Source organism: Cucurbita moschata, unplaced genomic scaffold (genome assembly GCF_002738365.1).
Source record: "Cucurbita moschata cultivar Rifu unplaced genomic scaffold, Cmos_1.0 Cmo_Scf00004, whole genome shotgun sequence".
NCBI lineage: Eukaryota > Viridiplantae > Streptophyta > Magnoliopsida > Cucurbitales > Cucurbitaceae > Cucurbita > Cucurbita moschata.
Genome location: NW_019268520.1, coordinates 2,002,837 through 2,029,807, shown reverse-complemented (window position 1 = coordinate 2,029,807; position 26,971 = coordinate 2,002,837). Strand labels below are relative to the sequence as shown.

The 26,971-nt window shown below is 33.9% G+C and overlaps 4 protein-coding genes and 1 non-coding gene across 5 annotated transcripts; 3 read left to right on the top strand and 2 right to left on the bottom strand.

Moving 5' to 3' along the window:
* Nucleotides 1-700: 700 nt before the first annotated feature.
* On the top strand, nt 701-4,341 carry LOC111441585. The gene is made up of 5 exons (XM_023078629.1): nt 701-810; nt 918-988; nt 2,882-3,550; nt 3,815-3,947; nt 4,036-4,341. The coding sequence occupies exons 3-5, from the start codon at nt 2,986-2,988 to the stop codon at nt 4,106-4,108; spliced, it is 771 nt and encodes a 256-aa protein (XP_022934397.1). The 5' UTR covers nt 701-810; nt 918-988; nt 2,882-2,985; the 3' UTR covers nt 4,109-4,341.
* Nucleotides 4,342-5,342: 1,001 nt separating this feature from the next.
* On the bottom strand, nt 5,343-10,188 carry LOC111441583 (long chain acyl-CoA synthetase 1-like). Its single transcript, XM_023078626.1, has 20 exons — nt 10,084-10,188; nt 9,291-9,455; nt 9,094-9,157; nt 8,925-9,014; nt 8,792-8,848; nt 8,667-8,715; nt 8,501-8,577; nt 8,357-8,396; nt 8,188-8,282; nt 7,942-8,109; nt 7,747-7,857; nt 7,543-7,630; nt 7,387-7,453; nt 7,214-7,289; nt 6,904-7,021; nt 6,450-6,695; nt 6,227-6,366; nt 5,956-6,138; nt 5,704-5,823; nt 5,343-5,627 (listed from the first exon to the last, which is right to left on the bottom strand). The coding sequence occupies exons 2-20, from the start codon at nt 9,434-9,436 to the stop codon at nt 5,583-5,585; spliced, it is 1,980 nt and encodes a 659-aa protein (XP_022934394.1). The 5' UTR covers nt 9,437-9,455; nt 10,084-10,188; the 3' UTR covers nt 5,343-5,582.
* Nucleotides 10,189-15,181: 4,993 nt separating this feature from the next.
* On the top strand, nt 15,182-15,284 carry LOC111442494. Its single transcript, XR_002710316.1, has one exon. It is a non-coding gene; the product is annotated as a U6 spliceosomal RNA (small nuclear RNA).
* A 3,832-nt stretch (nt 15,285-19,116) lies between these two features.
* On the top strand, nt 19,117-20,585 carry LOC111442043 (gibberellin 2-beta-dioxygenase 2-like). The gene is made up of 3 exons (XM_023079292.1): nt 19,117-19,606; nt 19,761-20,109; nt 20,194-20,585. The coding sequence occupies exons 1-3, from the start codon at nt 19,161-19,163 to the stop codon at nt 20,440-20,442; spliced, it is 1,044 nt and encodes a 347-aa protein (XP_022935060.1). The 5' UTR covers nt 19,117-19,160; the 3' UTR covers nt 20,443-20,585.
* A 339-nt stretch (nt 20,586-20,924) lies between these two features.
* On the bottom strand, nt 20,925-21,808 carry LOC111442286 (transcription factor MYB108-like). Its single transcript, XM_023079617.1, is given in 4 exon segments — nt 20,925-21,287; nt 21,289-21,336; nt 21,420-21,553; nt 21,697-21,808. Coding segments are annotated over 4 exon segments (657 nt in total).
* Nucleotides 21,809-26,971: the final 5,163 nt, after the last annotated feature.

Genomic DNA, 26,971 nt, shown 5'->3' with positions numbered 1-26,971 from the left:
TGGAGATTCATGTTCCATTTGATTTTTAATCTTTTTGGTTTTTGAAAATGGAGTTTATGAATGAATCCAACTTTTCGAAAGCAATATAGTAAAAATTGATCAAGAACTTGATGTTTACTTAGGAAACATTAAGATCATGATTGAGAAACGATAATAAATATAAGCAAAGCATCGATTTTTTATTGGTTTTAGGTCATTGGATTGTATTTTTTAATTCTCACCATAGTATATGAGATAGGCTCCGCCAAACACTATTTTGAACCGATGACATGTTATTATTAAATATATTTAGCTTTTTTTCACTTGTTTTCATTCCAACCAAGTCAAGAACCCACGTTTTATTCATCCTTATTAAAATTAAAATTTAATTTAATGCAACGTGGGTACCTTTTTCCTTCCAAAAACAAATGATTGACATTGCTATAAAAAAAAAAGGCAATATTTTGGTGTCATCACCTAAACAGGTATAAATCTATTTTAATTAATTTTTTTTTAAAAGAAGGCTAAATTATATATATGTAAAACTCTTAAACGGAGTAATTTATTAAAAAAAGTGTTCATATTTAAAAAAAAAAAATTGTAATATTACCATTGGTCTTTCAAAATTATTTGTATTATGTATATTTCAAATTGAGAAATAGGAAGGTATTTAATGAATCGTTGTTGGACGACGAGAAATGGGTTAAATAGTTAAAAATGGCAAAAAAGAACCACTTTTAGAATGTACAAATGCTCTTTAGGCGCCGCGCCCCGCAATTTCAGATCTGAAAGAGATCTCTCTCAATTTTCTTCTCTCATTTCACGACCTGGGTTCTCTCTCATTTCACGATCTGGGTTCATATCCTCAGTTTTACTGTTATTGTTTTTTAATCCCTCTGATCTCTTTTCCGGCTTTTTCTTGTTTGTTCGTGTTCCAGTTCGATCCCTTCATGGATTCTAGCTTGAAAATGCCGGAATTGGCTTCTTCTTATTGATTTACTGTTTGTCGGTGAGTTTTTCTTTCTCTCCTGAAGAGTAAAATAACAATAATTGTAGAAAAAACTGGTCCAATCCCCTACCCTTTTCCTCCTACTGCAAATGTTCTTCATGTTAAGGATATTTAGTAATAAATTATAGTTTATCATATATATTATATTTGATATTTTATTATAAGGCAAATATCTAACATTTGCCTTATTACTATAGGTATCTTTCCATTTATTGTTATTTCCATTTATTACTATTTCCATATCCTTGTAATTTATTTGATTATAAATAAGATAACTTTCACACCATTTAGGTGTGGTGGATTAAGCAAACATTCACATGGTATCAGAGTCATTTTGGTTTAGCAACCTAGATCCTTTCTTTTCAATGGCTTTTGAAATCTTCTACTGTTCTTCTCCACCACCACTGTTGTCTTTGATGCCGCAGGGGCAGTCGTCATGGCTGTCACATGCAGATTCGATTGATTATTCTTCGGCTCCACCTTTTTGACCTCCAAATCATCCTTCGCCATACTCTGTACATACAACCTCACCTTTTCCAAACATAGCCTCCTTTCATTTTCTTCCCAATTTTCCCTTCATCCTTCATCCTTCATCCTTCACAAAAACCCTAATCTTAGGATCTTCATAAGCATTCCTCTTCGAAAATATACAGAATCTCAATAAGCCCATCGACCTTCTGCAGAGATTTACCTTTGGAATCTGGGCGCCGCACTGGCATCTTCGCCAACCAAGTTGCCGCCGCCCTCCTCGCCAAAATTGGCTCCTTCGCCCCAATGTGGCGACTCTTCCAGCTGCCCTTCTCGCCAAAATTGGCTCATTCGCCCAATGTGGCGACTCTTCCGGCTTCAACATTGTCTTTGTCCCTTGCTCTAGGTTTCCCCTTCTACTTCTTGGGGTTAGACATATTCTCACCAGAGCCAAGTCAGCATCGTCGCTAAGCGACAATCCCTCTTCATGGGTTAGACATATTCTCACCGAAGCCAAGGCAGCATTGCCGCTGAGCGGCGATCTCTCTGCAGTTTTCGATGGCCAAGAAAGTGTTTCTCTACGCCTCCTCTGAACCAGGTTGTTAACATCTTCACGAAAAGTGTTTTTCAACCTCTTTAAATTTTTCAGATTCAAGCTTCACGTTCGTTTAAATCCGACGCTTAGCTTGCGGTGGGGTGTTAAGGATATTTAGTAATAAATTATAGTTTATCATATATATTATATTTGATATTTTATTATAAGGCAAATATCTAACATTTGCCTTATTACTATAGGTATCTTTCCATTTATTGTTATTTCCATTTATTACTATTTCCATATCCTTGTAATTTATTTGATTATAAATAAGATAACTTTCACACCATTTAGGTGTGGTGGATTAAGCAAACATTCACACTTCATTATCATGAGTACGGTGTTTTCTTTGTATGCTCTGTTGTCTGGTTTTAATGAAATCAGGTGGAGAAACGAACTCCACTCCTTATTTCATTCATTTTCTGATTTTCATTTGTCGTTCGTGAAAGAGAACTGAAAAAATGGGGTGGGGATAGGGGGAATTCCTTATTTAATTCAATTTGTGCTTTTCCTTGTGCTTCTATCTAGTCATTGTGGTTAATACTATCGATTTAAATTTGACTGGACAGGCTTATTACTTAAGTTTTAATTAAGTTTGTGTGATGGGATTAGTAACTAATAGATAATGGCCATGTCATAGCAACGTTCTTGAATGTTGTTATGGTATGGGAGGACAAAGAAGAAGTATGATTCGAAGTTTAAGGATGTCATTGGCATTTTATAAAGTTTAGGATGTAAATGAACTGAACAAAATGCTCAAAGTTTATGGTTACAATTTTCCGTGTATAGAAATGTGTTTAAAGTTGTTTTGGGTTTATTTTTCATAAAAGGATTCTCAGAAGTGTTAAGAAGATGAGAAGAAAAGAAGAACCCTTTGATTCAGGATCCTGGTAGAATGAATGCCCTGCTGAAATGGAAATTAAAACTTCTTTAGATGGGCAGTTTAGATTATATGGCTACAGAAGATAGAGAGTTTGAAATAGATCTTGAAGGTGGTGGTTATACTAGCGAAGATGATTTGAGCAGTGAAACTGACTTAACATCCAAGACGCATGCTAGAAAAAATTTTAGCAGGCTTCGAAGCGGGGTTCTGTGTGCTGATGGATCTATAAATCGAAATGGTAGCTTTGCTTCCAGTAGTGATTCCACCAAGCTTGTTAAGCTAGGTGTTGATGAGAATGTGCAGTTGTTGATGGGCAGTTTAGAGGGAGAAAAGAGAAGAGAATTTGCAGCTCTTGTAGAGAAGAAGAAGAACGTGAAAGAGAAGATTAAGAAGGGAAAGGTTCACAAGCCACCACGACCCCCACGGGGTCCGTCGTTGGATGCTGCTGACAGGATATTTGTTAAAGAGATCGCCGAGTTGGCAGTGAAAAAACGTGCCACAGTTGAGCGAATAAAAGCTTTGAAGAAGATGAAAGCAGAGAAAACATCTTCATCCAACAGCAGCTTACCTGCCTTATTTATCACATTGCTTTTCTTTGTAATCATTATCTTTCAAGGTATGGGGTAGTTCAAATTATATTTTTCTGCAACTTTTCGATACTTTCATGACTGTACTTCTTTTTCCTTGTTTGGCATGGCTATTAGGAACAATGCATTGATACTAAAAACCTTGTACACAATCAACCAAGGAGAGTTTGAGATACCCTTTCACCTTCAAATTTACTATAATTGCTAAAAGCTCTCAAATTCACATTGTGCCAAAAGGAGGATAGTTCTGCAGCATCTAATGTATTCTCATGTTTGTAAAAATCTCCTTGCAGGAATGAGTGCTATAGGCAGTGTAAGGGTATCGGAGTCTCCTGTGGCTTCCGGTGGTGGAAGCGCAAGCTTGATTGTTCAGAATTTGCCTCAATCTTCCCCTAACGTTAACGGAGCTCAATCCCATGTTCTCGAGTCAGTTTAGCTCAATCTTTACATGGTTCATTGTAGTAAACTCTTATGTTTGTTTGTCATTTATGTTAAATCCATTTCTCTAATGCAGTTTTGCAGGAAATCAAACTTCTGACCCTGCTACCATAGAAGGGAGCTCAGTGGAAGAGTTGGAGAACCATTGAAGTTTAGTGTCAATAATCTGGTAAATTATCGCCATCTCCTTTAGACTGAAATTTTCATGCCATATAATTTGATTGAAGGCTTCTGATCGTGTTGGCATCTGTAAATATGGCAAGGCCTCAAACCTTAAATTCTCTTTTGATAGGCTTTCCTTGTACAGAGAGAGTTCACATAATTTGATCCATAATATCTTTGCTATAATCAAATTGGCTCGCCCTAGAACTTAGTTAATGGACTTCGTGGTTCAAGACTGATTAAATACAGACATTAGGGTGCTGAGGCTTGATTAAGAATCTCGAAAGATCTTTCTCAGCTTACTTTGTTACAACGGACCGTTAGATTAGCAGGGTGCTACAGATTGAGGAAATGAATGTCATTTTGTCTTTGAGATTTCCATGGTATGAGAATGTTTATTTTGACCCTAGTAAACGTGACACCTCTCCAATTGTTTGGAAGATATCTGGAAAAATATATCTAAAATCATACAAAGTTCGATGGACAAAGCATTGAAATCAAGTTGTCAACTTGAGCATAGTTCATTCAGTCGAGATATTATGGTCTCAACTAAACAATGAACTTCAAAGGTGACTTATACTCGGTCACATACATGGAAAAAATTAATGAAGCAAAAACTATATTCTTGCACTCTCAAAAGTGACCCATACTTCAACATTATTTCCCAAGAAATGGATATTAAACTTGTTAAAAGGAATAAAAGCTCGAGTTCTTGGTAAAGAGAAGTGGAAGAAAAACCTCTTTTTATAGTTGTAAAATTGCTAGAAACGTGGCAAAACTCACCTTTGCTACTCTCACGAGACAACCTTCTAACCCTCTAAGCTCTCTATTATATATCTAATTTTATCTGATCCCTTGGTCAACCTAAGGTGGTTATATATAAGACATTAAATTTCATTTCTACATGTCTATGAGTTAGACATCGATCACCTTAACTAGTCTCACAAGACAACCACCTAACCTTCTAAACCCTTTATTATTTATCTGATTCTTATTGGCCACCAAACTAACCTGTGGCGGTTCTATATATGATGTTGAGTTTTCGTTGACATGTTAACATTTATTAACAAAGTGTACGATCTTAAATATTAATTAAAAATATTTTTTAATTTGTTTTCTTTGTAGTTTTCTAAATATATCCATCAACATATTAAGCTTTGGTCCTATAATCAGTTTTGATCAAAGATGATCTTTAAATTTTTTGAGGAACTTAAAAAAAACTTTTCCGAAGAAGATGGTAGTTTCTTAATATATAAACTTATTTTGTAACCCTTCCATAGAATGAGGTCTACTGAAGCATCATTCAACTACCATACTCCCATCTGTCAGTGAACCCACATAGTCCTTAATTTGCGAGAAGAAGAAAAAAGAGAAAGAAAGAGCTGTTTCTTTGTTACTACAACCAAATGGTTTTGGATGTATGATTTTTATTTCAGACAGATCAGCTGTGCTTCAACTTCATCACCTCTTTGCCTCCAAGTTTTTATATTCTTCGTTGATTTGCACCTGCAACATTAGGGAGCTTTAAGTGACCTCAGTTTTGGAGAATTCAATCTATAAAAAACAGAGTTCTCCAACCAACCTCATAGTGTTTGAGTAGATTGTTTCTCTTCTTTTTCAAAGTTGCTGTCACCATATCTTTTTCGATGTCAAATGGGTGTGATTCCAACACAACTCCTTTGATGTATTCGAAACGTTTCAACTGATGTGAATCAAAGACGTTGAGTTTGATCAAGTGAAAAGAAAGAAAAATTTATAGTTTCATAGCTACTTAATTGCCATCGAAGTAGAGCTGAGGGTTGGATTAGATTTCTTGTTTAAGCAAACGTAATACCTTGTTTCTTTCAGCTGTGGAAGTGAGCTCAGAGAGAACATAATTTCTGAGCTGTTCAAGAGAACTAAGCTCAGAGAAAGAACACAAAAAGCCATTAGAATTTGCCCATTTCTTGGTGTTTTCCTCATGTAGAACCACCACTGCAACTAGCCTTGATTTGAAGCTATTCCCATAGATCCATATCTTTGGAAAGAGTATATCAAAGAAACTCAAGTCACCAAATTGTAATTTAGTTTTAGAAAGAGACTCAAAAGGACGATTCGAAACTTACATCCTCGACGATCGGGGTATTCGAGTAGACATTTTCTAAGTATTCGAGTGCTATGTATTCTCCTTGGGATAGTTTTATGAGATTCTTCTTCCTGTCAATGATCTTCACAACCCCATTGGGTAAGATTTCTCCTATGTCTCCTGAAGTAGTAGAAGAATGGAAGAAACAAGTTAAATAGCAATGAATTGTCAGACAAGAACAAGAGAGGGAAGTGATGAACCACCTGTGTGAAACCAACCATCCTTTATTGCCTCTTTGGTTAGTTCAGGGTTTTTGTAGTATTCAGTGAAAACAGACTTTCCTCTCACACATATTTCACCACATGGACGATCCCCAAGAGGATTGTAACCCATCTCTGGAACCTCCTCCAAGCGAAGATCATTGAATGGAGTAACGCTCCCAACGGTTCCGAGCATACACATTTCATCAGGAAAGCCAATAGTTGTTGGTCCACAAGTTTCAGTCAATCCTAAATTTTACCATACATTGCTGTTCTTAATGTTTGAACAAGTTTTAAACAATATGTTGCATTGCAATGTAAATCATTAGCAACAATGATGACGAGGAAACTCGTTAAGCATATTGCAACGAAGAATGGAGAATCTTTAAACTAGGAATGTGCCTAAAAGCAACCACTAAAGCTGAACAATAGTTTTTCTGTAGCTAGTGATCTTTACCATATCCTTGGATAAAAAAAGCACAACATGTGACCCTCAGAAACTCTTCCACTTCTGAGCTTAAGGCTGCACCCCCAGATATTATTAGTCGAAGGCGGCCGCCTAATCTAGCTTTCACCTGAGTTCATACAAGTTTAGTGTTAGGGGATAATCAAGTTAGTCATGGACATGTAAGTAGTTTGAAATGACTTTTCAAGTGCACAACAAAAAAAGCTTTTTAGGTGAAAAAAAGTCATTTCAAATAGATTCTTAGAGTGATAAGGAACTAGAAATTGAGAGGACGTAATAGATTAAGAGTGTAGGACTCGACCTTCCTGAATGCCAAGAAATCTGCCAAAGGGGATGCTTCTTTCTGCTTGTATCCTCTATTCATCCATGAAAGTTTGCTGCAAGTTCAGCATAAATATGATTCATCTTTGATCTTATAAGAATCTTGTAGAAAAGAAGCAAACCACAGGCACTGAAAGATCAAGGTTGACTTACTATCTATAGAGCAAATCAAAAGCCTTTCTTCTCACTGGATTGAGTACTTGTACAGCTTGTTTGATTCCTGAAATAAGCACTATATTTCTTAATTTTGCCTTGTTAACAAGTTATGAATAGTAACAGAATTACAGATAACAAGCAGTGTTTTCGTGCCTTCCTGAATCCTCTCAAAAACTCGAGGTACTCCGACTATAAGCGTCGGCTTTAACTCCATTAGATCTTCTTTTATTCCATTAAGATCCTTCATAAAACAAATGAGAAACGAAAATGAGCTGTCCTGATCATCTCTTCAAAGAAAATTTGTAAATCAAAGGTCTGAATCTGGTTCAAAAGGAGATGCCATGAAAAATACAATACCCCATGGTAGTAGCCAACAGATGCGCCTTTACGAAAGAAATATTCCTCGACCGTTCGGTCGAGGATATGAGCTAGAGGCAGGAATGATAGATACACATCATCCTCTGTCATCTGTTGACAAAGGAAAAAGCTTAGGAAGTTAAAAGAAAATGCAAGCCATCAATAATCCTGAGTTTGATAAGGGGACTTATCTACCTTGTCTTCAAACTGCTCCATGTAGATATCAACTCCTCTAATAAACGTTACTAAGGTTTCATGTGTTAACACAACACCTTTAGGAGTTCCACTAGTTCCACTTGTGTACATAATCGTGCAAATGTCGAGAAGTCGTGGAGGAGTGATCTCAGAAGGATTTTCTTTTCCCTGATACAAAGTAGATTCATGCGTCAACTCCAACGTATAGTAACGGACGCTAAAACGTCGTTTAGATTTAAAACCGACCAGGCGAAAGAACTCGTCCCATGAGTATGTTTTCACCCCATTGTCTGCGGCTGAGATCTTATCTTCCTCCTTGAGTGAAGTAAAGCAGACAACAACTACGAAAGTGAATCGAAATAAGTCAATTGGTTCAATGATTGCTAGAAAACCATCTTATATTCATCATTCTCACCTTTCAGCCTCTCAGGGTTTGTCCTTTCAGACTTTAATAGCTGCAAAATGAACATTGAATATCAACCATGTCTAGTAAGTGCCTCTTTTTTGGTTTAGATTGAGATGTGAAAGCATATTATATTAACTAGAAAGCTGTTATTACTTCTTTTGCTTTCTTATCTTGGACGAAAACGATATCGATCTCTGCATGGTCTATAATGAAGTTAACAGCTTCATGTCCTGCAATTCATTTAGCCTCTTCTCTATTAGTTTAAGAATCAACAGGAAGTTCAACTTGAAGTTATTACTTACAAAGAGATGAACTATACCGAGGGTATCATAGAGTGGCACACAGATCATACTGTGGGCATTGCAGGCCTACACAAAACATTTAGAGCATTTGTTACCTGATACAATGAAACAACTACAAAATTGAAGAAGGTTTCAGCTGAACCTCCATTGCTATTATCCATTGAGGACAGTTCTCCCCATAAATCCCGATTCTCGAGCCCTGTCGTGCAAAATCATCATCTCTTTAGTTTCTCAGTTCTTACAATATGCTCTTGAAACTGCAGGAGTATGCTTACCGGTTTGACGCCAACAGCGCGTAGTGCAGAACCAATGTTAAGAACATCACCATAAACTTCTTTGTAAGTTTTCCATATGTAAGGTCCTGGCTGGATACCGAAACCATTCAAGTTCATATACATTTCTTTCATGTTCTCTTTTCATATAGATTATAAGAGTTCAATTCACCTTCCCATCGACAAATTTTCGCCATCCGAGCATTTGCCTTCCAGCATACTTTTCAGCTGAAACTCTGCAAAACAATCCAAGAAACCAATTTCATGTTCTTAACATTCTAAGGCTTGCAATAACATCAAACCATTCATTTCACACAATCAATCATTTGAATCCCAAAACATAGCCAGAGCATGAACTCTGTATATAACCTGAAAAGATCCCAAGATGTGTTCAAATCCTCAAACAGAGAAGGAGAGCCATCTTTCGCAATAACATTTCGATAAACCGGTCCAATGGACGGTTTCCCATCTTTGCCTTCCCTTCCTTCCTCGACCTTGATCGAAAACCTCTTCATTCTTTAACTCCGGGAAAACCTGTTGCATTGATCATTAATGGAACTCAAGGAAAACTCTGTCTCAAAGTTCAGAAGTCAAAAAATGTCCCAACTTCCATTGAAACTTTCAGTAGAAAGGAAAAGAGAAAAAACAGAAGGTAACAGAAGACTTCTCAGAAAAATTAATTACAAAGGTAACGTTCTACATAAAACGTTGTATAGGTCTAGTAAGACACCTACTAACTGCAGACATTAATGAGAGGCCAACCACCATTCCCAAATGCTTCTAGTTGAAGACTCAGAGAAACAAAAAGCCTCAAACTTTATGGAGTCTTGAAAGAAAAACAGAGAACTATAACAGAAGCTCATTAGGATCAATGGGTACCTTTCAAAAGTTCATATTTTTAAGATGAGAAACTCTAAACCCATGGCAATGGTTACAAAGTTAACTATGAACATAGTCATTGTGCATTACGAATAAGAACAGAAGATCAAACACACCACAAAAGCATAAAATAGAAGAGTGTGAATGAAAAATGGAGGTTGTTCTTCAACAGCCATGGAAATGGAGGTAACATGTTGAGTATCAAAACCCCACTTCCAAAATGCACAGAACAAACACAAAAACAGAGCAAGAAACAGAGAGGGAAAGGGAAGTGGTGGCTTACAGAGGTATGAGCAGAAACAGGAAGGAAAAATCATGCAATGCAAGCAAGGGAGGTGAGGTGAGGTGGTGGAGCAATGGTGAATTGAGTTCAATATAATGGCCAATGGGATGTGAAAGCACACACGCATGTCACGCATTGATTGGTTTAAAGCTCTATAGACGAAGTAATTTAATATCACCCCATTTTTCTTCCATTCACAATTCGACATGTCGTTGTTCGGTGTTCTATTATATTATTTTGGACTTTGCCATAATCTTAAATATTTTCAAGCCATTAACAAAAATTAGCTTATTTTAAAAAATCCATTAATGAGCTCAAAAAAATAGCAATCATTATTAATTATTATAATTAACTCTAATTATTAAGCAAATGGAAACTTCTATTAATTTATTTGACGAGTAAATTTTATATATTAGCTGATTGGTTAATAGAGTTACATTGAGGTAATTTTAAAGCATTAAAATTAAATAAATTTAAAAAAATTCATGCTTTATTATATTGATTTTGAAAATTTATTAAAAATTAATTAATTAATAAAGATTAAAGTCAGGATATTAGGATTTGATATCGTATTCAATGAATATATAAGTTTTATTGATTTTTTTTTATTTATATACTTTTTATTTTTAAAATAAAAAACATAATATGAACCAATTTAAATATAGTTGAATAAATAAAAGTCGATTATTCTATTAAAAAAAATTTGAGTGATAAATTTATTTTTTAAATTTGTTTTCAAAATTGATAATTATTACAACTGCGAGGGGGGCCCACGAGGTAGACAACTCAGACATGTTGGCTTTAATGAAACAATAAATGAACTTTCATCTTTTGGAACTCCACCTTGTGTAATACTTTTTATCATTTATTTATTCACATTATTATTTAACCAATAAAATAGACTTTATTAATAACTTTGATATATCATATAGTGGAAATACTTATATATAACTAAGTAGTAAAGTAAATTTGGTCAAGTCGGAAAATCTCGGTGGTCTTGAGCTTGAAGCTACGACATCCCATCAATTCTATCGGAAAAGAGCGAGGTTGATGTTAGGTGGTGTCTTATCTTAAGTGCTCAATTGTTAACTTAGTAAGACTCAATTAACACGTTTTAATAAGTTTTTTTTACTAGATACATAACGAGCCAAATTGACAATATCTGTTAGCAGTGAATTTGGGAGGGATGGACATCTTTCTCCTTTTTAGTATCACTAGATTAGCCTCACATAATTAAAGGTGAGATTATTTGTTACATAATTAAGGGTTAGTCATTATTAGTATCTCCTACCAACGAAATTAAGACTATATTGAAGGTAAGTGTTAAGGATACGTGTAGCTCAAGGAGTTATGTGTCACTAAAGGGACCTATCAACAACGATGAAAATCACACAACTCAAAACATAAAAAAGTAATAGTTAAAACATACAAACTTTTGTGAGTTTATTTTTTGATCAATTTAATTCTTGAAATTTTAATTTTGTATCTACGTGGGCAAAGAAACAAACCTAACTACAAAGGGGACCATCGTATACTTTGTTAGTTCGCCATCAAACGAAGGAGAGAAAGCGAACATTCATATTGAAGTTTTGTCCTTGGGACACTTAGTCTTCTCAATTTTATATTTATTATTATTTTTCTTTTTTCTTTTTACTTTTCTCCTTCCTTCGAATTTTTCTCTCTCCTATTTAAAAGAACATAATCGATGGAACAAAAGAAAGTAAAATATCTGTTATGTGGGTTTGAACGTTTACAAATTTACTTTCTATTACATCAAATTTGATCTTATTTATACCGAATCTCCCACTAATTATACCAAAAAGTAATGCAAACCTCAGATATTGAAGGATAAAAATATATATATCTATATATATATATATATAAAATTTACCTAAACAAAGCATCACGAGGTAAAAATGTTGAAAGAGAAGATTAGTGAGTGTGAAGTTACCTACTTTTTCATTATTGTACGCATCCAACGCTCCCTCCACCAGAGAAATCGGCCGGAAGCTCACACCTTACGCATATGAGCAATAAATAAAGTAAACTATAATGCATCAACTACTCTTCAACTAAAAATTACCTAAAATGTTAGCTAAAAATTACCCGAATAAAAGAATGGTACATGAATTAATGGAGACCACTTCTAAATGTAAACGATTCTAAAGATAGAATGATAAATAAAAGTTATTACATATATCAATAATAAGATGACCTAGATTGACTGTGCAAGGACAAAATATACTAAAATGATTAGTGTGGGTCTATGAGAATAACTTTCAGTGTTAGAAACAAGGAGTAAATAACGTGGCTTTGTCGCAAGGATTGCACGGGAATGTCAAGACCATCAAGGACCGAATCTAGTGTCCTAATTTTCGTTCTTCAATAATAAAATTTCTACATCAAAGTTAGCTTTGAAATATTGATAGTGATAGAAGGTTTAAGGTAATAATGCAACTTGTGAAAGAAGAAGCTGGTTTAAGATAATAATGCAACTTCTAAAAGAAGAAGCGGGTTTAAGATAATAACGCAACTTCTTAAATAAGAAGCGTCGTGGAATTGACGAGACAAAACGGGTTGGTTTGGTATTAAACCAATAAAAGTGGGCTAAAACAGAAGGGCAATGGTGTAGGTACATAAACTCACTGTTATTGCCCCCATGTCATTGATTTGATCTTGTCGAAGTTTAATTTGGGCGGCGGAAACAACTGAAGAGGAGTAAATTCAAGAACTGTTTCTATGCAATTTAGTAACCCAACTTGGGCTGAACATGATCAATAGTTATGGAGTTTGTTTTCATGTGAATCACCTTCATTGCTTTGGTTCACCATTTATTTCCCTTTAAATCTTTTAGCAAGCCCTATACTAGGCTCGACCAAAACCCGACGTGGACCACATTCTAATAATACTCGAACCATTCAAGCCTACCAGATGGTTCGTGACTGACCTAACTCACGAGACAAATATCCAACCCTTACATATTATTGACAAATTTAATAATGTTTTTCTAATTGTTGCTGGTTTTCCACCCACCTTTTACATAATGGAGTTGGTAAAAATGGATGTTGGTTGAAACTATTAAATTTGTGATCGTGTATATCTTAATTACTTGATATCCATTTTGAAAATGTTAATGTTACGAATGTATAAAATCTTTTGAGTTTATAATGAAACAATTATGAACCTTTTAATGAATAGGTGCATTATTACGAAAATTATTTTAATAATAGAACGAATTGAATAATATGAATCTTCTTATATTTAACTCTCTTTGGATCCGAGAAAGAATATAAATCATCTAATATCTTATACCAAAATTATACTTTGTACTCATATTTTATTATATTTTCAAAATTTAGGTACAAAGTGTTGTTGGGACATAATATTTGAAGAATATATTAGTTAGGAAATATATCTTAAATATTATATCTTAATTTTTTTTTAATGATTTAATTTATAGTATATTTTATTTTATTCTTCGTATTTAATTAGTTTATATATTTTTTTATTGATATATATTAGTTGGTAGTTTGTATTTTATTTAAAGGTTATAAATATGAATGAGAATATACCTTTTCAATCTCAATTCTATTTTTCATTTATAGAATGAAAAATAATAAGCTTCAATAACCGACAAATTTGATATATATTTATATATATGTATATTAATAATAAACACAAAGAATTAAAATGAAAGGGAAGGAGCCGACACGAGGCATATTATGGAGGAGACAGATTTTCGACGTGTCGAACTGCCACAAAATTTTTAGTGATCAGACTAGTAACTGTCGGATTCTCAATCAGCTGTCGTTCGAAGGGAGCCATTTGTCCCACATCGAAAAGATTTGATGGCGTGCTAAAGGATGAGAATTGAGATGGACAAATCCAGTAAAAGTCCAAATTATTTTTCAAGAATATAGCTTATTACAATTTTACCCCTCCTTATTGCATTAAAAATCCCTTCGTAAGCGATTTACGAATATAGCCCTATTGGGATGCTTGGCTTGCGAAATTTTTGTGGAGAAAATAGTAAGACCGAAAATATAATTTTAACTCCGTAATTTATTAATTCATACACTATTATTAGATATTAATAATAAGTCAAATTTTCAAGTCTTTTATATATTATTATTAATATTAAAAAATGTTTTGAGTAATTTCTTTTATTTTTGAGTTATAAAGACTATATTTTAACTAATTGAAAAGTTATTTTATTATTTGTATTTTAATTCTTTTATTATTTAATTCTCAAAATGTGTATTTTGGTTTTTGAAACTTCAAAAATATTATCAAATCACATTTTATAACTATTTTATTTTCTATTTTAAGAATCATGTTTCCGGTCATTGTTTTGTTAAGCTTTTACTTTCTTAAAAAATACATTTCAATTTTAAACAAATATTGAAAAAAAAAAATCATTTTTCAACACTACTCGAAATATGTTTAAAAAGTAAGAAATAAATTAAGAAAACTATATATATAGAGGTAATTGTTGTAAGCTTAATTAATTTATTAAACAAATAAAAAATAATGGAGATTTAATTAATGCATATTGCAATTAATCTATATCATTGTAAGTAATTATGGTTGATGCACATGTTTGAAGTCATTTATTTATCTAGTAACTAATTAACGACCATAAATAATTATAAAAATTAAGTTCCGTTAGTTAGAAGTTTTAATTTTAATTTTAGTTTTTATCAAAATTAGTTAAATCGTATTTTTTTTTTTAAAAAAAAGACAACTTGATTATGTTTTTTTAAGTTATAAAAGGGATTATTAATATATATTTTCTTTTTTTTAGTTAATTAAGTGGGATAATGAGTTATATTATTTAAAACAAAATTTTCAACTAAACAATTGAGTGACGTCCTTTATCTCAAAATTCTCTTTCTTTACCTATCACTCAACCATGTTATTAGCGGGTTTTGCGCCTGTAATGATTTCAAAGAGTCGGTGAGTCCAGTTGCCAAAAGTTTTTGAGACTAGATGTGTCGATTTGTCATTCAATTGTCGTTCAAAAGCATCTTTTTAAACCACATCGGTTAGTTTACAATATAATTGATGGTTTAAATAAGACCAATTGAACCAAGCTATCGTCCCTTCGGGGATAATTGATAAAACTGGAACGATACAGAGAAGATTAGCATGGCCCTTGTGCAAGGATGACACGCACAAATCTAGAAATGATCCAATATTTTTTTTTTTTTTTTTTTGCCCCCGATCCTAACCATATATTTATAGATATATCCCTCTCTAATGACCTCTCCAATACTACGAATATATTACGAATTCTAACCGTATAATTACGAATATATCCCTTTCGGTTCACCATTACTAAATTGATACACTTATATATTCTTTTTTAAGAAAAAAAATCAATTTTAATATATTTCTATATACGGGAAAATTTTATTTTTGTATTATTTGGCTTCATTTTGGTTACGAAGTGTTTTTTGTTTACAGTATCTAAAAGTTATTACGTTCTAGACGTCATATAGTACCTTGGTATATACTCCTTTGATTTGGTACTAAAATTCATCGTCCCTCTTTCATAAACTGACTTAACGCGTGCGATAGATTGATGCACGCAAATTAAATAGAGATTATATTTAATTAATATTAATAAATAATTTGTTCTTGAATTAAATTAAATTTATTTAATCCATAAACATTAAAAGTGTTAAATATACATAGGAATAAAATTTGTAATTTAGGAATGGCAGATGAGTATCCAAATTGAAAAGGATAATTACAATAATAGAATATGAAAAGGAGTATGAGGCCATTAATTGCATGCATTGGCAAAGCAAAGGATGGGTAAAAGCATATATCTATTTGTTTAAATACAATATTGATTCATAAAGGTTGCGTGATGAACCTTGAAAACATTTTTTTTTTTTTTTTATAAAATTCAATGAACTAATATAATACTTCAATTAACCAAACGTATCCAAATTAATTAACCATCTAAACATTATTATAAACCACATTTATACTTATAATTACGATTTTTGAAACGCTTTTACCAAATAAAGTTATTAATCAAAAGATGTGCAATACAGAAAGACGAAGCGTTTGAAGAAAACGTCACATCAAGTTTTAATCAAAATAAGGAATTGATTAATTTATGTTAAAAAGGATTTATAGAAATTAAACATTTGAAGAAAAAACCCAAATCATAGAGGAAGCTCCATTTTAATTCTGTCACAATTTCATACCTATTGTTATTAGATGCCTATATATATAATTTTCCAAATATGTTAAAATTCTTTTGTGATAATCTTAGAGCTATGTTTTAGAAATCTAATTCTTGGATCATAATTTTTTATTCATCATGGAAACACACTATGGATGATATATAAAAATTGGATGATTTTGATTAAAATTGTTATCTTCCCACGATCGCTGTGAGATTCCACATCGATTGGAGAGAAAAATGAGTGCAAACGAGGACGTTGGCCCCGAGGAGGTGGATTGTGATGTCCCATATTGGTTGGGGAGGAGAAGCTTTGAAGCTTTGAGGGGAAGCCCGAAAGGGAAAACTCAAAGATGACAATATCTGCTAGCAGTGGTCTAGACTGTTACGATAATATCTACTGACAGTGGACTTGAGTTTATAATTGCAAGCTTCGTAATTGTTTGGTTTAGTTTCTTTCCTTATGTATATAAGTTTACAAAAACGAAGTTGTTACTTTAGATACATATGTAGAACTAGTTAGAATCTCGAGCCAAATATAAAACAAAGAAAAAGAACAACTCGGGTTAGAAATGAGAAGCAAGTGCGGTATTGGATAATAGCCAACAACGCTCTTTCCACAACCACAAAATAATTGCTATCAACTTTTCTTCTATTCTTCTTGGTGCCGAGGATTGTTGGGGGGAGTCCCACATTGACCAATTAAGAAAAAGATCATAGGTTAAAAGATTATTATTTTTATTGGTACGAGGCCTTTTGAAAAAAAAAAAACAAAAAACAAAGTTACGAACTTATACTCAAAGTGGACAATAGGATATCATTATGGAGGTTCGCAGCTTCTAACATTCTCTTCTCCACGTTACCACTTCAAATTTCATAATATATCTAAACAATTAAAAGTCCTAGCTAAGGCTGCCAACGGTCTAGATAAGACACAGCGCAGGACTCTCAATTGAGATAAGCTTTTACTCTCCAACAAGGACTACCTACCGGGGTAGCAACAACAGCCCAGCCCTTAAGACAAACTCTATGGCCTGAAATCAGAAGGTGGTGGAAGATCGTTCGAAAGCGAGTAGCTAAGACCCCGATTCGGGGAAAGCATCCAAAGAACAAGGTAGAAAGAAAGACAGGATGACGTTGAAAGTTTATAAGCCAATTCAAAGGACGACGACAAGGAAGATGGTAGGCAATCATTAAGAAGAAGATCGATGGCCAGTAAAAAATTTACAACTAAACGTTTAGGATTAAATAATTGTTTCATAAAATTAGTTGACTTGTCTTTTAGTTAATTTTTCTCGTACATGATTTCATTAAAAGATATAAATTAAAATATTAAAAACTTGAGTATTGTTCAATTGATTAAAACATATATTTAGATTAATAGATTAGAAGTATCAATTCTCATGTTCTATATTAAGCATTTAGATTTCATCTTATTCTTTGAGTTTATTTAATATTTATCTAAAAAAAAAAAAACTAAAATATGGAACTATTTTGGCACGTGAAGTTAGATACGAATTATCATATGATCAGCTTTTTTTTGTGTCAAAATTTAAATATTTTATAAGATAACACGATGAATCCTATATACAACTCAAAGAGGTGCCGTGGTCAAATTTTAGATAGTCATCCAAAAACCTAAAATTAAAATTATGTTTTAAATAATTAATGTGCTTGGTTGCTTATATCCCTCTCGTTCTAATCTTTAATAGAAATTTAACATATTTATTGCATATGCAAATATCTTTTATTTAACAATTAATTAAGATTTAGTTATTATTTCGAGAAAAATTGGATAGTGAGAAATAAGTCAAATGTTAGGATTAAAATTGATCGACAGAATGGTTAGTTCGTATTTTTTCCTAACGGTTCAAGATTAGGAAAAAAAATAAATGTCTACAGACCAACACGAGTTTTTACAACATGTTTTGTCCTCGATCTCATATGTATTTAAATTGGAGCCAATGTGGAAGGCGCAATATAACAAATTTATTGTTGTGACACGTAAAAAGACAAAAAAAATTTAGAAGAAAAAATATATGAATAGAAAAGGTCAAAATTAACGTATAAATGAGTGTAATTAAGAGGTTGATTCAAACCTTACATTATAATAAATATAGCTTTTTATTGGGTTTAAAAGTCAAAAATATTATGATATCTCTAAACTTCGACTAAAAAAATCATCGTAGTATTTATTGTTATTTTCTTAAAAAGTACTTTATAATTAAGAAATTTTTTAAAAACTATAAATAATAGATGGAGTGTTACGTTTCAAAAACTTTGTATATATATAAATATCTTTTTGTTAAAATGATTAATGAAAAAATTAATTAGGTTATTTAAATTTATATTTCTTATTTATTAATTGAAACATTTTTATTATTATTATTTTATTCTTTTGAGATATAAAAAATATATAACCAATCAGTATAATTAAAAATGTCTATTTAATCTGCGAGGCTCATTTCAAACGGAATACAGAAGGTTCGTTTCAATGAAAAAGTGGAAGAAGCAGAGAGATTATTCCGAAGTTACTAAATGGAGACAGGATGAGAACAGTCCTCGCCCTGGTTCCCCGACCCGTGTGAACGTGTCAAAGTATGATGGCTAAAATAAAAAAATAAAAATCATAAATCAAAATATAAATTGAAAAGCATGATGGAAATATTAAAAGTCAAAGCTCTCTCTCTCCTAAAGATTTCATAAATTAATACATTTGACCAAAATGGAGAAATTTAATCCAAAAAAAAATAAAATAAAATAAAAGAATCTCCATACTCTCTATCTCTTTAACACTATAAATAGACATAATTCAACTTTGAAACCCCAACACACAATCTTCCCTCTCATTTTCATCTCTTCAAAACCAAACATAACAATGGTGGTAGCATCACCCAATTCCTCCCTAACCACAAACTCCAAGCCCTCCGCGGCCAACACCGCCGCCGCTGCCGCTGCAAGGATCCCCACCATCGATCTCTCCTGTGGCACCAGCAACCGGCAAGCCCTCTCGAAGCTGCTCGTCGAGGCCAGCGAAAAGTATGGCATCTTTAAGCTCATCAACCATGGCATCCCTCAGGATTGCATTTCAAGAGCTGAAGAAGAAGCTATGGCCTTCTTCGCCAAGCCCACCGCCGAAAAGCTCGCCGCCAGCCCTAAAAGTTCTCCCGTCGACGCTGGCAATACCACTCGCTTCGGCTACGGCGTCAATAATATCGGCCATCATGGTGACATCGGAGAGATCGAATATCTTCTCCTCTCATCTCAACCTTCCTTGATTTCTCAACTCTCCTTCTCCATCTCCCAAAATCCATCCAAATTCAGGTTTTTTTTAGATTTTATAAGTTAATCGAGAATATCATGAATTTATAAGTAAAGAATATATCATTCATATGAGGAAGATTATTAAATTAAATTAAATTAAATTAAGAGTTTTTGGGTTCAAATAAAAATCCTTTTTTTTTTTTTCTTAATGCAGTTGTGCTTTAAATGATTACATACAAGCTACCAAAAATGTGGCCTGTGAGCTCCTTGATCTAATGGCTGAGGGGTTAGGGATATCAGACAACTCCATTTTCAGCCGTATGATCTTAGATTCTGAAAGTGACTCACTTCTTAGAATCAATCACTACCGTCCATTACCCGACTTCATCCATCCCTCGCCCTCCAATAAGCTTGGATTTGGCGAGCATTCTGACCCTCAGATCTTCGCCATCTTAAGATCCAACGACATTGCTGGCCTCCAAATCTTATTGGATGATGGGTTGTGGATCCCTGTCCCTCCTGACCCCACTGCCTACTACGTCATGATTGGTGATTTATTTCAGGTATATATATAATTTCTTCTTTATATCATCAATTTCATTCAAATAATTATTGTAATTTGATTCAATGATATTGGAAATATGAAGGTTTTTACCAATGGAAGGTTCGGGAGTTTGAAGCATAGGGCAACCGCGAACATAGGACCCAGGTCGAGAATGTCGATGGCTTTTTTTGCATCACCGTCTTTAGATACATGGATTTCTCCTCTACCAGAGATGGTTACCTCAGATCAACCGTGTATTTATAGGCCTTTCACTTGGAGAGAATATAAGACTTACATTTATTCACTCACGCTAGCTGGCTCGAGACTCGACTCCTTCAAGATTAGACATTAAGACGAAAGTAAACCATAAGAGAGACTTGTTTGGGGTTTGGCAATGTTGCGTGTGTATAATGTCCTACCTAACTATGGTTAAATATATAGTTTCTTGTAGTATAGAAATATGAAAAAAAAAAGTTATAAGAAAATTAGTGTGCGTGTAATTGAGAAAATAAATTAATTGACATAAATTAATATATGTTTATTAGTTTAAATATATTTTTATTAATTTAACCCCTAAATATATAAAATAAACATGTTTTTGAATTGAAATCACTTTCAAACATGTTCTTAAAATAATATTTTTTTTTTAATTGTATAGCAAATACAAGAGGACACGATTAGAGCTTATTATACATTATGCTCAAATTGAGATTTAAATTCGTATATAACTCGATATGAATGCTCGAGTTATATAAATATCTATTTTTTAAAGTGATTAGAGCGTTTTATACATTAGTTTTTTTTTTTTTTTAAATTCGAGTCTCTAATTGTAATCTAATCAAATAGTTGTTGTAAGAAATGAATGTTTTCCTCAATCCACAGGCTCTCAAATGATGACTCAACTTCGTCTCCTTCCCACCAACCTGCCTCAAACCCGTCTCCCCAATCTGACGTGTCTGAACACGATGCAGACACGTCGACATTGACACTATTGTCATCCAACGTGGATTCTGAAATTGTAGGAGTTGACGTGGAGGTCTCAGTGCACGCTGGCAAAGATTGGCCAGAGGTGGCTGCAATCCGCTCGACCAGGTGGGGGATCCAAACCAGTCTCATCGTGTCACGAAAACGCTGACTATTAACATCGCACTTCAGCTGTTTGGCGTGCTTTTGAACTCGGGTTCTCCAGTAGTTTTTTTATCTCGTTGTCGGTTCTTCCCGGTAGAAATTGAGCTATTTTCGACCACTTAAATTAACAAACCGAAGAAAAAATCTCATCAGTACGTTTGATCACATAATATATAAATATGAATTAAAAGGAGAAAAAACTGACCGATTGCCCCAACGGGAGTGAAGTTGAAGAATGAGAAGCTGTTCTTGAAGAGTAATATTTCCACGGCGGACATTGGGGCGGAGATAATTCAGCCACCTCAGGCGACAGCTTTTCCCGGTTCTCTTCAACCCTGTAAATTAAATTAAATTAAAACAAAACAAAACTCCACGTTAGAAATCATGACTCTCCACTGTGATATTGTCCACTTTAAGTATAACTTCTCGTGACTTTGTTTAATGGAGATAGTACTCATTGCTTAGAAGAAATTCTCACCGGTGAAATGAGCGACCGAGTTCCAGTGGCCCTTGCTGTGTAGAGTAACGTAATGGGAAAGCAAGGAATCTTCGTCCGCCGTCCACGGCCCTTTCTTCACATGATCCGCCATTGATGGATAGGAACAAAGCTCTGGTACTTTAGGCACAATTAAATCTATATATATATACACACAGAGACACCCAGACATAGAGGAGGAGGAAAAGGAAAGTTTTAATTTTTACAACGTGTTTTAAAGATGGTTTTTATAATCAAAATTCAAGTGGGTTTTGCGTAATTAAATGAATAAAGAAAAAAGGGTTGAAAAAAAGTCAAAAGTTTTGGGCATTAGAAAAGGGAAAGGGGCGAAGAGGGAGCTTAGTTGGGCCTGATATCACTAACAAGCCCATTCTGTGGCCCATAATATAACAATCAACCCTAGGCCCATTTATCTTCACGAGTCGAAGGCACGACTTATAACTAGATTTATGCCATGACTCTGATGCCATTTTATATAGATAACGAAACCTCCACTTATTTCACTCAAATTATTTCGTACTTATAGATCTCTATTTTTACGAGAGCCTTTGTACTTCTAATAACAATTTTATAAATTCAACGAAACACGAGAGCTTATGAGACCAGACATTAAAAAATATCTAACCAAATTGACAATTGCATAAAAATATCTCTTTGAAATTTTTATTTTTAAAAAATATGTAACCAATGGATAACAAAATGAAATATCCACGTGGACATTATTATAACTTTTGGAAAATAAAACAAAGGTTTTGAGATGCAAACATCAATCATTCCCAATCTTCTAAAATTATTGAAGGTGGGCCCACTTATAAACTCTAGACACTCGTCTTCCTTATTTTTGGCCACTCATTAATGTCCAAGCCTGTCTTACACGTATTAAGGGTGTTGTGTGAAATTGTCCCAATACATATGATATACATACATGCATGAGATCTCTATAATTTTCATCTATAATTTTCATTTAAAGCATAACATTAGCATCATTATCTTTTTTTTTTCATCCATGATAGAGTACATATATGCATCATGTGTAATTAATTTCCTATAATTATGGATGGTCCTAAAAAAATTAAGTTTATATTTATAAATAGCCTGATATGATTTTTTTTTTTTTGTCTGTTTGTTTGTTTTCCAATTTTTATTATATTAACGAGTTATATATATATATATTGCCTAAATTAATATCATTCAATAAAATAAAGAAAGATGTAAAAATATGATTTATTATCTCTTTCAATTAAATTGTTTAATTTATTTGTTTCCTCTCAAATTGGATGGTCTTTTCTTTTTTTTTCCTCTAAAGAAAATAACTTTAAGAGAAAAAACTTAGTTTGTTGTTTGAAAATGGTTGATTGAGATATTAGAAGGAATGATCGCTTAACCTAAGTTGTTTTCTCTTAAAGTTCTTTTCTTTAGGTAGGAATTAGTTTGTTGTTTAAAAGGTATTGGTTGAGATATTTGAAGGACGGATCTGCCTAAACTTAGCTGCTTTCTCTTAATGTTATTTTCTTTAGGCAGGAAATAGTTGGTTGTTTTAAAATGGTTATCTATTTAATAAGTCTTTTCTTTTGTCAGTTTGCTGTTTGAGAAAGGTTGATTGAGATATCTTAACAAAGGATCTACTCAAATTTATTTATTTTCTCTGAAAGATCTTATAATTTTGTATGAATTAGTTTGCTGTATGAAAATGGTTGGTTGAGATATCTTAAAGAAAGACCGGCTCAAATTTAACTGTTTTTCTAAAAGAATGTCAAGGATTTTCTTAAATTTATCTGTTTTCTCTAAAATTTCTTCTTTTAGCAGGAATTAGTTGGTTGTTTGAGATATGTGAAGGAAGGATCAGCTTAAATTTATATGTTTTGTCTTAAATGTCTTTTCTTCGGGCAGAAATTAATTTGTTGTTGGAAAAAAGTTTGTTGAGATAACTTAAAGAAGGATATGCTTAAATTTATCTGTTCTCTCAAATTTATTTGTTTTCTCTTAAATGTTTTTCTTTAGGCAGAAATTAGGTTGCTGTTTGAAAAGAGTTGGTTGAGATATCTTAGAGATAGATCTGCTTAAATTTATTATTTTCTTTCAAATGTCTTGTCTTTGGCAGAAATTAGTTCACCCTTTGAAAAGGGTTTGTTGAGATATCTGAGAAAATATTTATTTAAATTTATCTGTTTTCTAGTTTTTTCTTTTGTTTTCTTTTCCCTTGACACGAATTAGTTTACTATTTGAAAGGAATGATCTACTTAAATTTATTTGTTTTCTTTTGAAAGTCTTTTATTTTGGTAGAAATTAGTTTGTCCCCTTAAAAAGGGTTGGTTGTAATTTTTAAGGAATGACGGTTAAACTTATCTATTTTCTGCAACTATTTTTTTCTTTGAAAACGATTTACTTTACTGGTTGAAGAGGGTTGGTCGAAAGGAGGTTGAAGAGGGTTGGTCAAAAGGATCGTAAGAGAAAGAATAACTGTGCAAGAGATTTGTCGTACATAACTGGTGAAAAGGAATATCTGTTTGGAAGAGAGTTGTCGTACATAACTGGTGAAAAGGAATATCTGTTGAAGTTGAATAACTGTTTATATCTGTTGAAGTTGAATAACTGTTTATATCTGTTGAAGTTGAATAACTGTTTATATCGGTTGAAGTTGAATAACTGTTTATATCTGTTGAAGTTGAATAACTGTTTATATCTGTTGAAGTTGAATAACTGTTTATATCTGTTGAAGTTGAATAACCGTTTATATCTGTTGAAGATGAATAACCGTTTATATCAGTTGAAGATGAATAACCGTTTATATCAGTTGAAGATGAATAACCGTTTGAAAAAATATCAGTTGAAGATGAATATCCGTTTTTCAAATATCAGTTGAAGATGAATAACCGTTTTTCAAATATCAGTTGAAGATGAATAACTATTTTTCAAATATCAGTTGAAGATGAATAACTATTTTTCAAATATCAGTTGAAGATGAATAACTGTGAAAGAGGGTTGTCATACCAGGAGGAATATTTGTTTGAAGAGGGTAAAATAAAAATATCTGTTGAAGAGGAATAACTATTTGAATGGGGTTGTCGTAAGAGGAGGAGGAATAACTATTTGAATGGGGTTGTCGAGGAGGTAACTATTTGAATGAGGTTGTCGTAAGAGGAGGAGGTAACTAGGGTTGTCGTAAGAGGAGGAGGTAACTATTTGAATGGGGTTGTCGTAAGAGGAGGAGGAATAACTATTTGAAGAGGGTTGGTCAAAAGAATTGTAAGAGGAGGAATAGCCGTTTGAAGAGAGTTGGCAGGGGTTGCTGTAAGAGGAGGAATGACTGTTTGAAGAGGGTAAAAATAACTGTTGAAAAAGGAATAACAGTTTGAAGAGGGTAAAAATAACTGTTGAAAAAGGAATAACAGTTTGAAGGGGGTTGTCGTACTACGAGGAGGAATAACGATTTGAATAGGGTTGTCATAAGAGGAGGAATATCAGGGGTTGCTTAAGAGGAGGAATATCAGGGGTTGCTTAAGAGGAGGAATATCAGGGGTTGCTTAAGAGGAGGAATGACTGTTTGAAGAGGGTAAAAATAACTGTTGAAAAAGGAATAACGGTTCGAAGGGGGTTGTCGTACGAGGAGGAATAACGATTTGAATAGGGTTGTCATAAGAGGAGGAATATCTGTTTGAAGAGGGTAAAATTAATGATTGAAGAGGAATAACTGTTTGAATAGGGTTGTCGAAAGGGTCGTAAGAGGAGGAATAACTGTATGAAGAGGGTTGGTCGAAAGGATTGTAAGAGGGTATGAAGAGGGTTGGTCGAAAGGATGGTAAGAGGGTGTGAAGAGGATTGGTCGAAAGGATTGTAAGAGGGTGTGAAGAGGATTGGTCGTAAGGATTGCAAGATGAGGTCTACCAGTTTGAAGAGGATTGGTGTACCGTTTGAAGAGGAGGTCTACCGTTTGAAGAGGAGGTCTACCGTTTGAAGAGGATTGGTCTACCGTTTGAAGAGGATTGGTCTACCCGTTTGAAGAGGAGGATTGGTCTACCCATTTGAAGAGGAGGATTGGTCTACCCATTTGAAGAGGAGGATTGGTCTTCTACCCGTTTGAAGAGGAGGATTGGTCTACCCGTTTGAAGAGGAGGATTGGTCTACTCGTTTGAAGAGGAGGATTGGTCTACTCGTTTGAAGAAGATTGGTCTACCCGTTTGAAGAAGATTGGTCTACCCGTCTACCCGTTTGAAGAAGATTGGTCGTTCCAAAGGTTTGCAAGAGGAAGGATTGGTCTCCCGTTTGAAGAAGATTGGTCTACCCGTTTGAAGAAGATTGGTCGTTCCAAAGGTTTGCAAGAGGAAGGATTGGTCTCCCGTTTGAAGAAGATTGGTCTACCCGTTTGAAGAAGATTGGTCGTTCCAAAGGTTTGCAAGAGGAAGAATTGAGACCCGTTTGAAGAAGATTGGTCGTTCCAAAGGTTTGCAAGAGGAAGAATTGGTCTACCCGTTTGAAGAAGATTGGTCGTTCCAAAGGTTTGCAAGAGAAAGAATTGGTCTACCAGTTTGAAGAGGATTGGTGTACCCGTTTGAAGAGGATTGGTGTACTGTTTGAAGAGGACACCCGTTTGAAGAGGATTGGTGTACTGTTTGAAGAGGACACCCGTTTGAAGAGGATTGGTCTACTGTTTGAAGAGGACACCCGTTTGAAGAGGATTGGTCTACCCATTTGAAGAGAAGGATTGGTCTACCCATTTGAAGAGAAGGATTGGTCTTCTACCCATTTGAAGAGAAGGATTGGTCTACCCATTTGAAGAGAAGGATTGGTCTTCTACCCATTTGAAGAGAAGGATTGGTCTACCCATTTGAAGAGAAGGATTGGTCTTCTACCCATTTGAAGAGAAGGATTGGTCTTCTACCCGTTTGAAGAGGAGGATTGGTCTTCTACCCGTTTGAAGAGGAGGATTGGTCTACCCGTTTGAAGAAGACGATTGGTCTACCCGTTTGAAGAAGATTGGTCGTTCCAAAGGTTTGCAAGAGGAAGGATTGGTCTCCCGTTTGAAGAAGATTGGTCTCCCGTTTGAAGAAGATTGGTCGTTCCAAAGGTTTGCAAGAGGAAGAATTGGTCTACCCGTTTGAAGAAGATTGGTCGTTCCAAAGGTTTGCAAGAGGAAGAATTGGTCTACCAGTTTGAAGAGGATTGGTCTACCCGTTTGAAGAGGATTGGTGTACCCGTTTGAAGAGGATTGGTGTACCCGTTTGAAGAAGATTGGTACCCGTTTGAAGAGGATTGGTGT

Bases quoted from the DNA above. Each gene is read 5' to 3' on its own strand.
- LOC111441583 (XM_023078626.1), bottom strand. From the start codon at position 9,436: ATGAAGAGGTTTTCGATCAAGGTCGAGGAAGGAAGGGAAGGCAAAGAT. The intron at 9,015-9,093 runs GTGAATTGAACT...TTCGGTATCCAG, and splicing joins GAAAATTTGTCGATGGGAAG to CCAGGACCTTACATATGGAA. The intron at 8,283-8,356 runs GTGAGAATGATG...TCACTTTCGTAG, and splicing joins AAACCCTGAGAGGCTGAAAG to TTGTTGTCTGCTTTACTTCA.
- LOC111441585 (XM_023078629.1), top strand. From the start codon at position 2,986: ATGGGCAGTTTAGATTATATGGCTACAGAAGATAGAGAGTTTGAAATA. The intron at 3,551-3,814 runs GTATGGGGTAGT...ATCTCCTTGCAG, and splicing joins TGTAATCATTATCTTTCAAG to GAATGAGTGCTATAGGCAGT. The intron at 3,948-4,035 runs GTCAGTTTAGCT...TCTCTAATGCAG, and splicing joins GCTCAATCCCATGTTCTCGA to TTTTGCAGGAAATCAAACTT.
- LOC111442043 (XM_023079292.1), top strand. From the start codon at position 19,161: ATGGTGGTAGCATCACCCAATTCCTCCCTAACCACAAACTCCAAGCCC. The intron at 19,607-19,760 runs GTTTTTTTTAGA...TTCTTAATGCAG, and splicing joins CAAAATCCATCCAAATTCAG to TTGTGCTTTAAATGATTACA. The intron at 20,110-20,193 runs GTATATATATAA...GGAAATATGAAG, and splicing joins TGATTGGTGATTTATTTCAG to GTTTTTACCAATGGAAGGTT.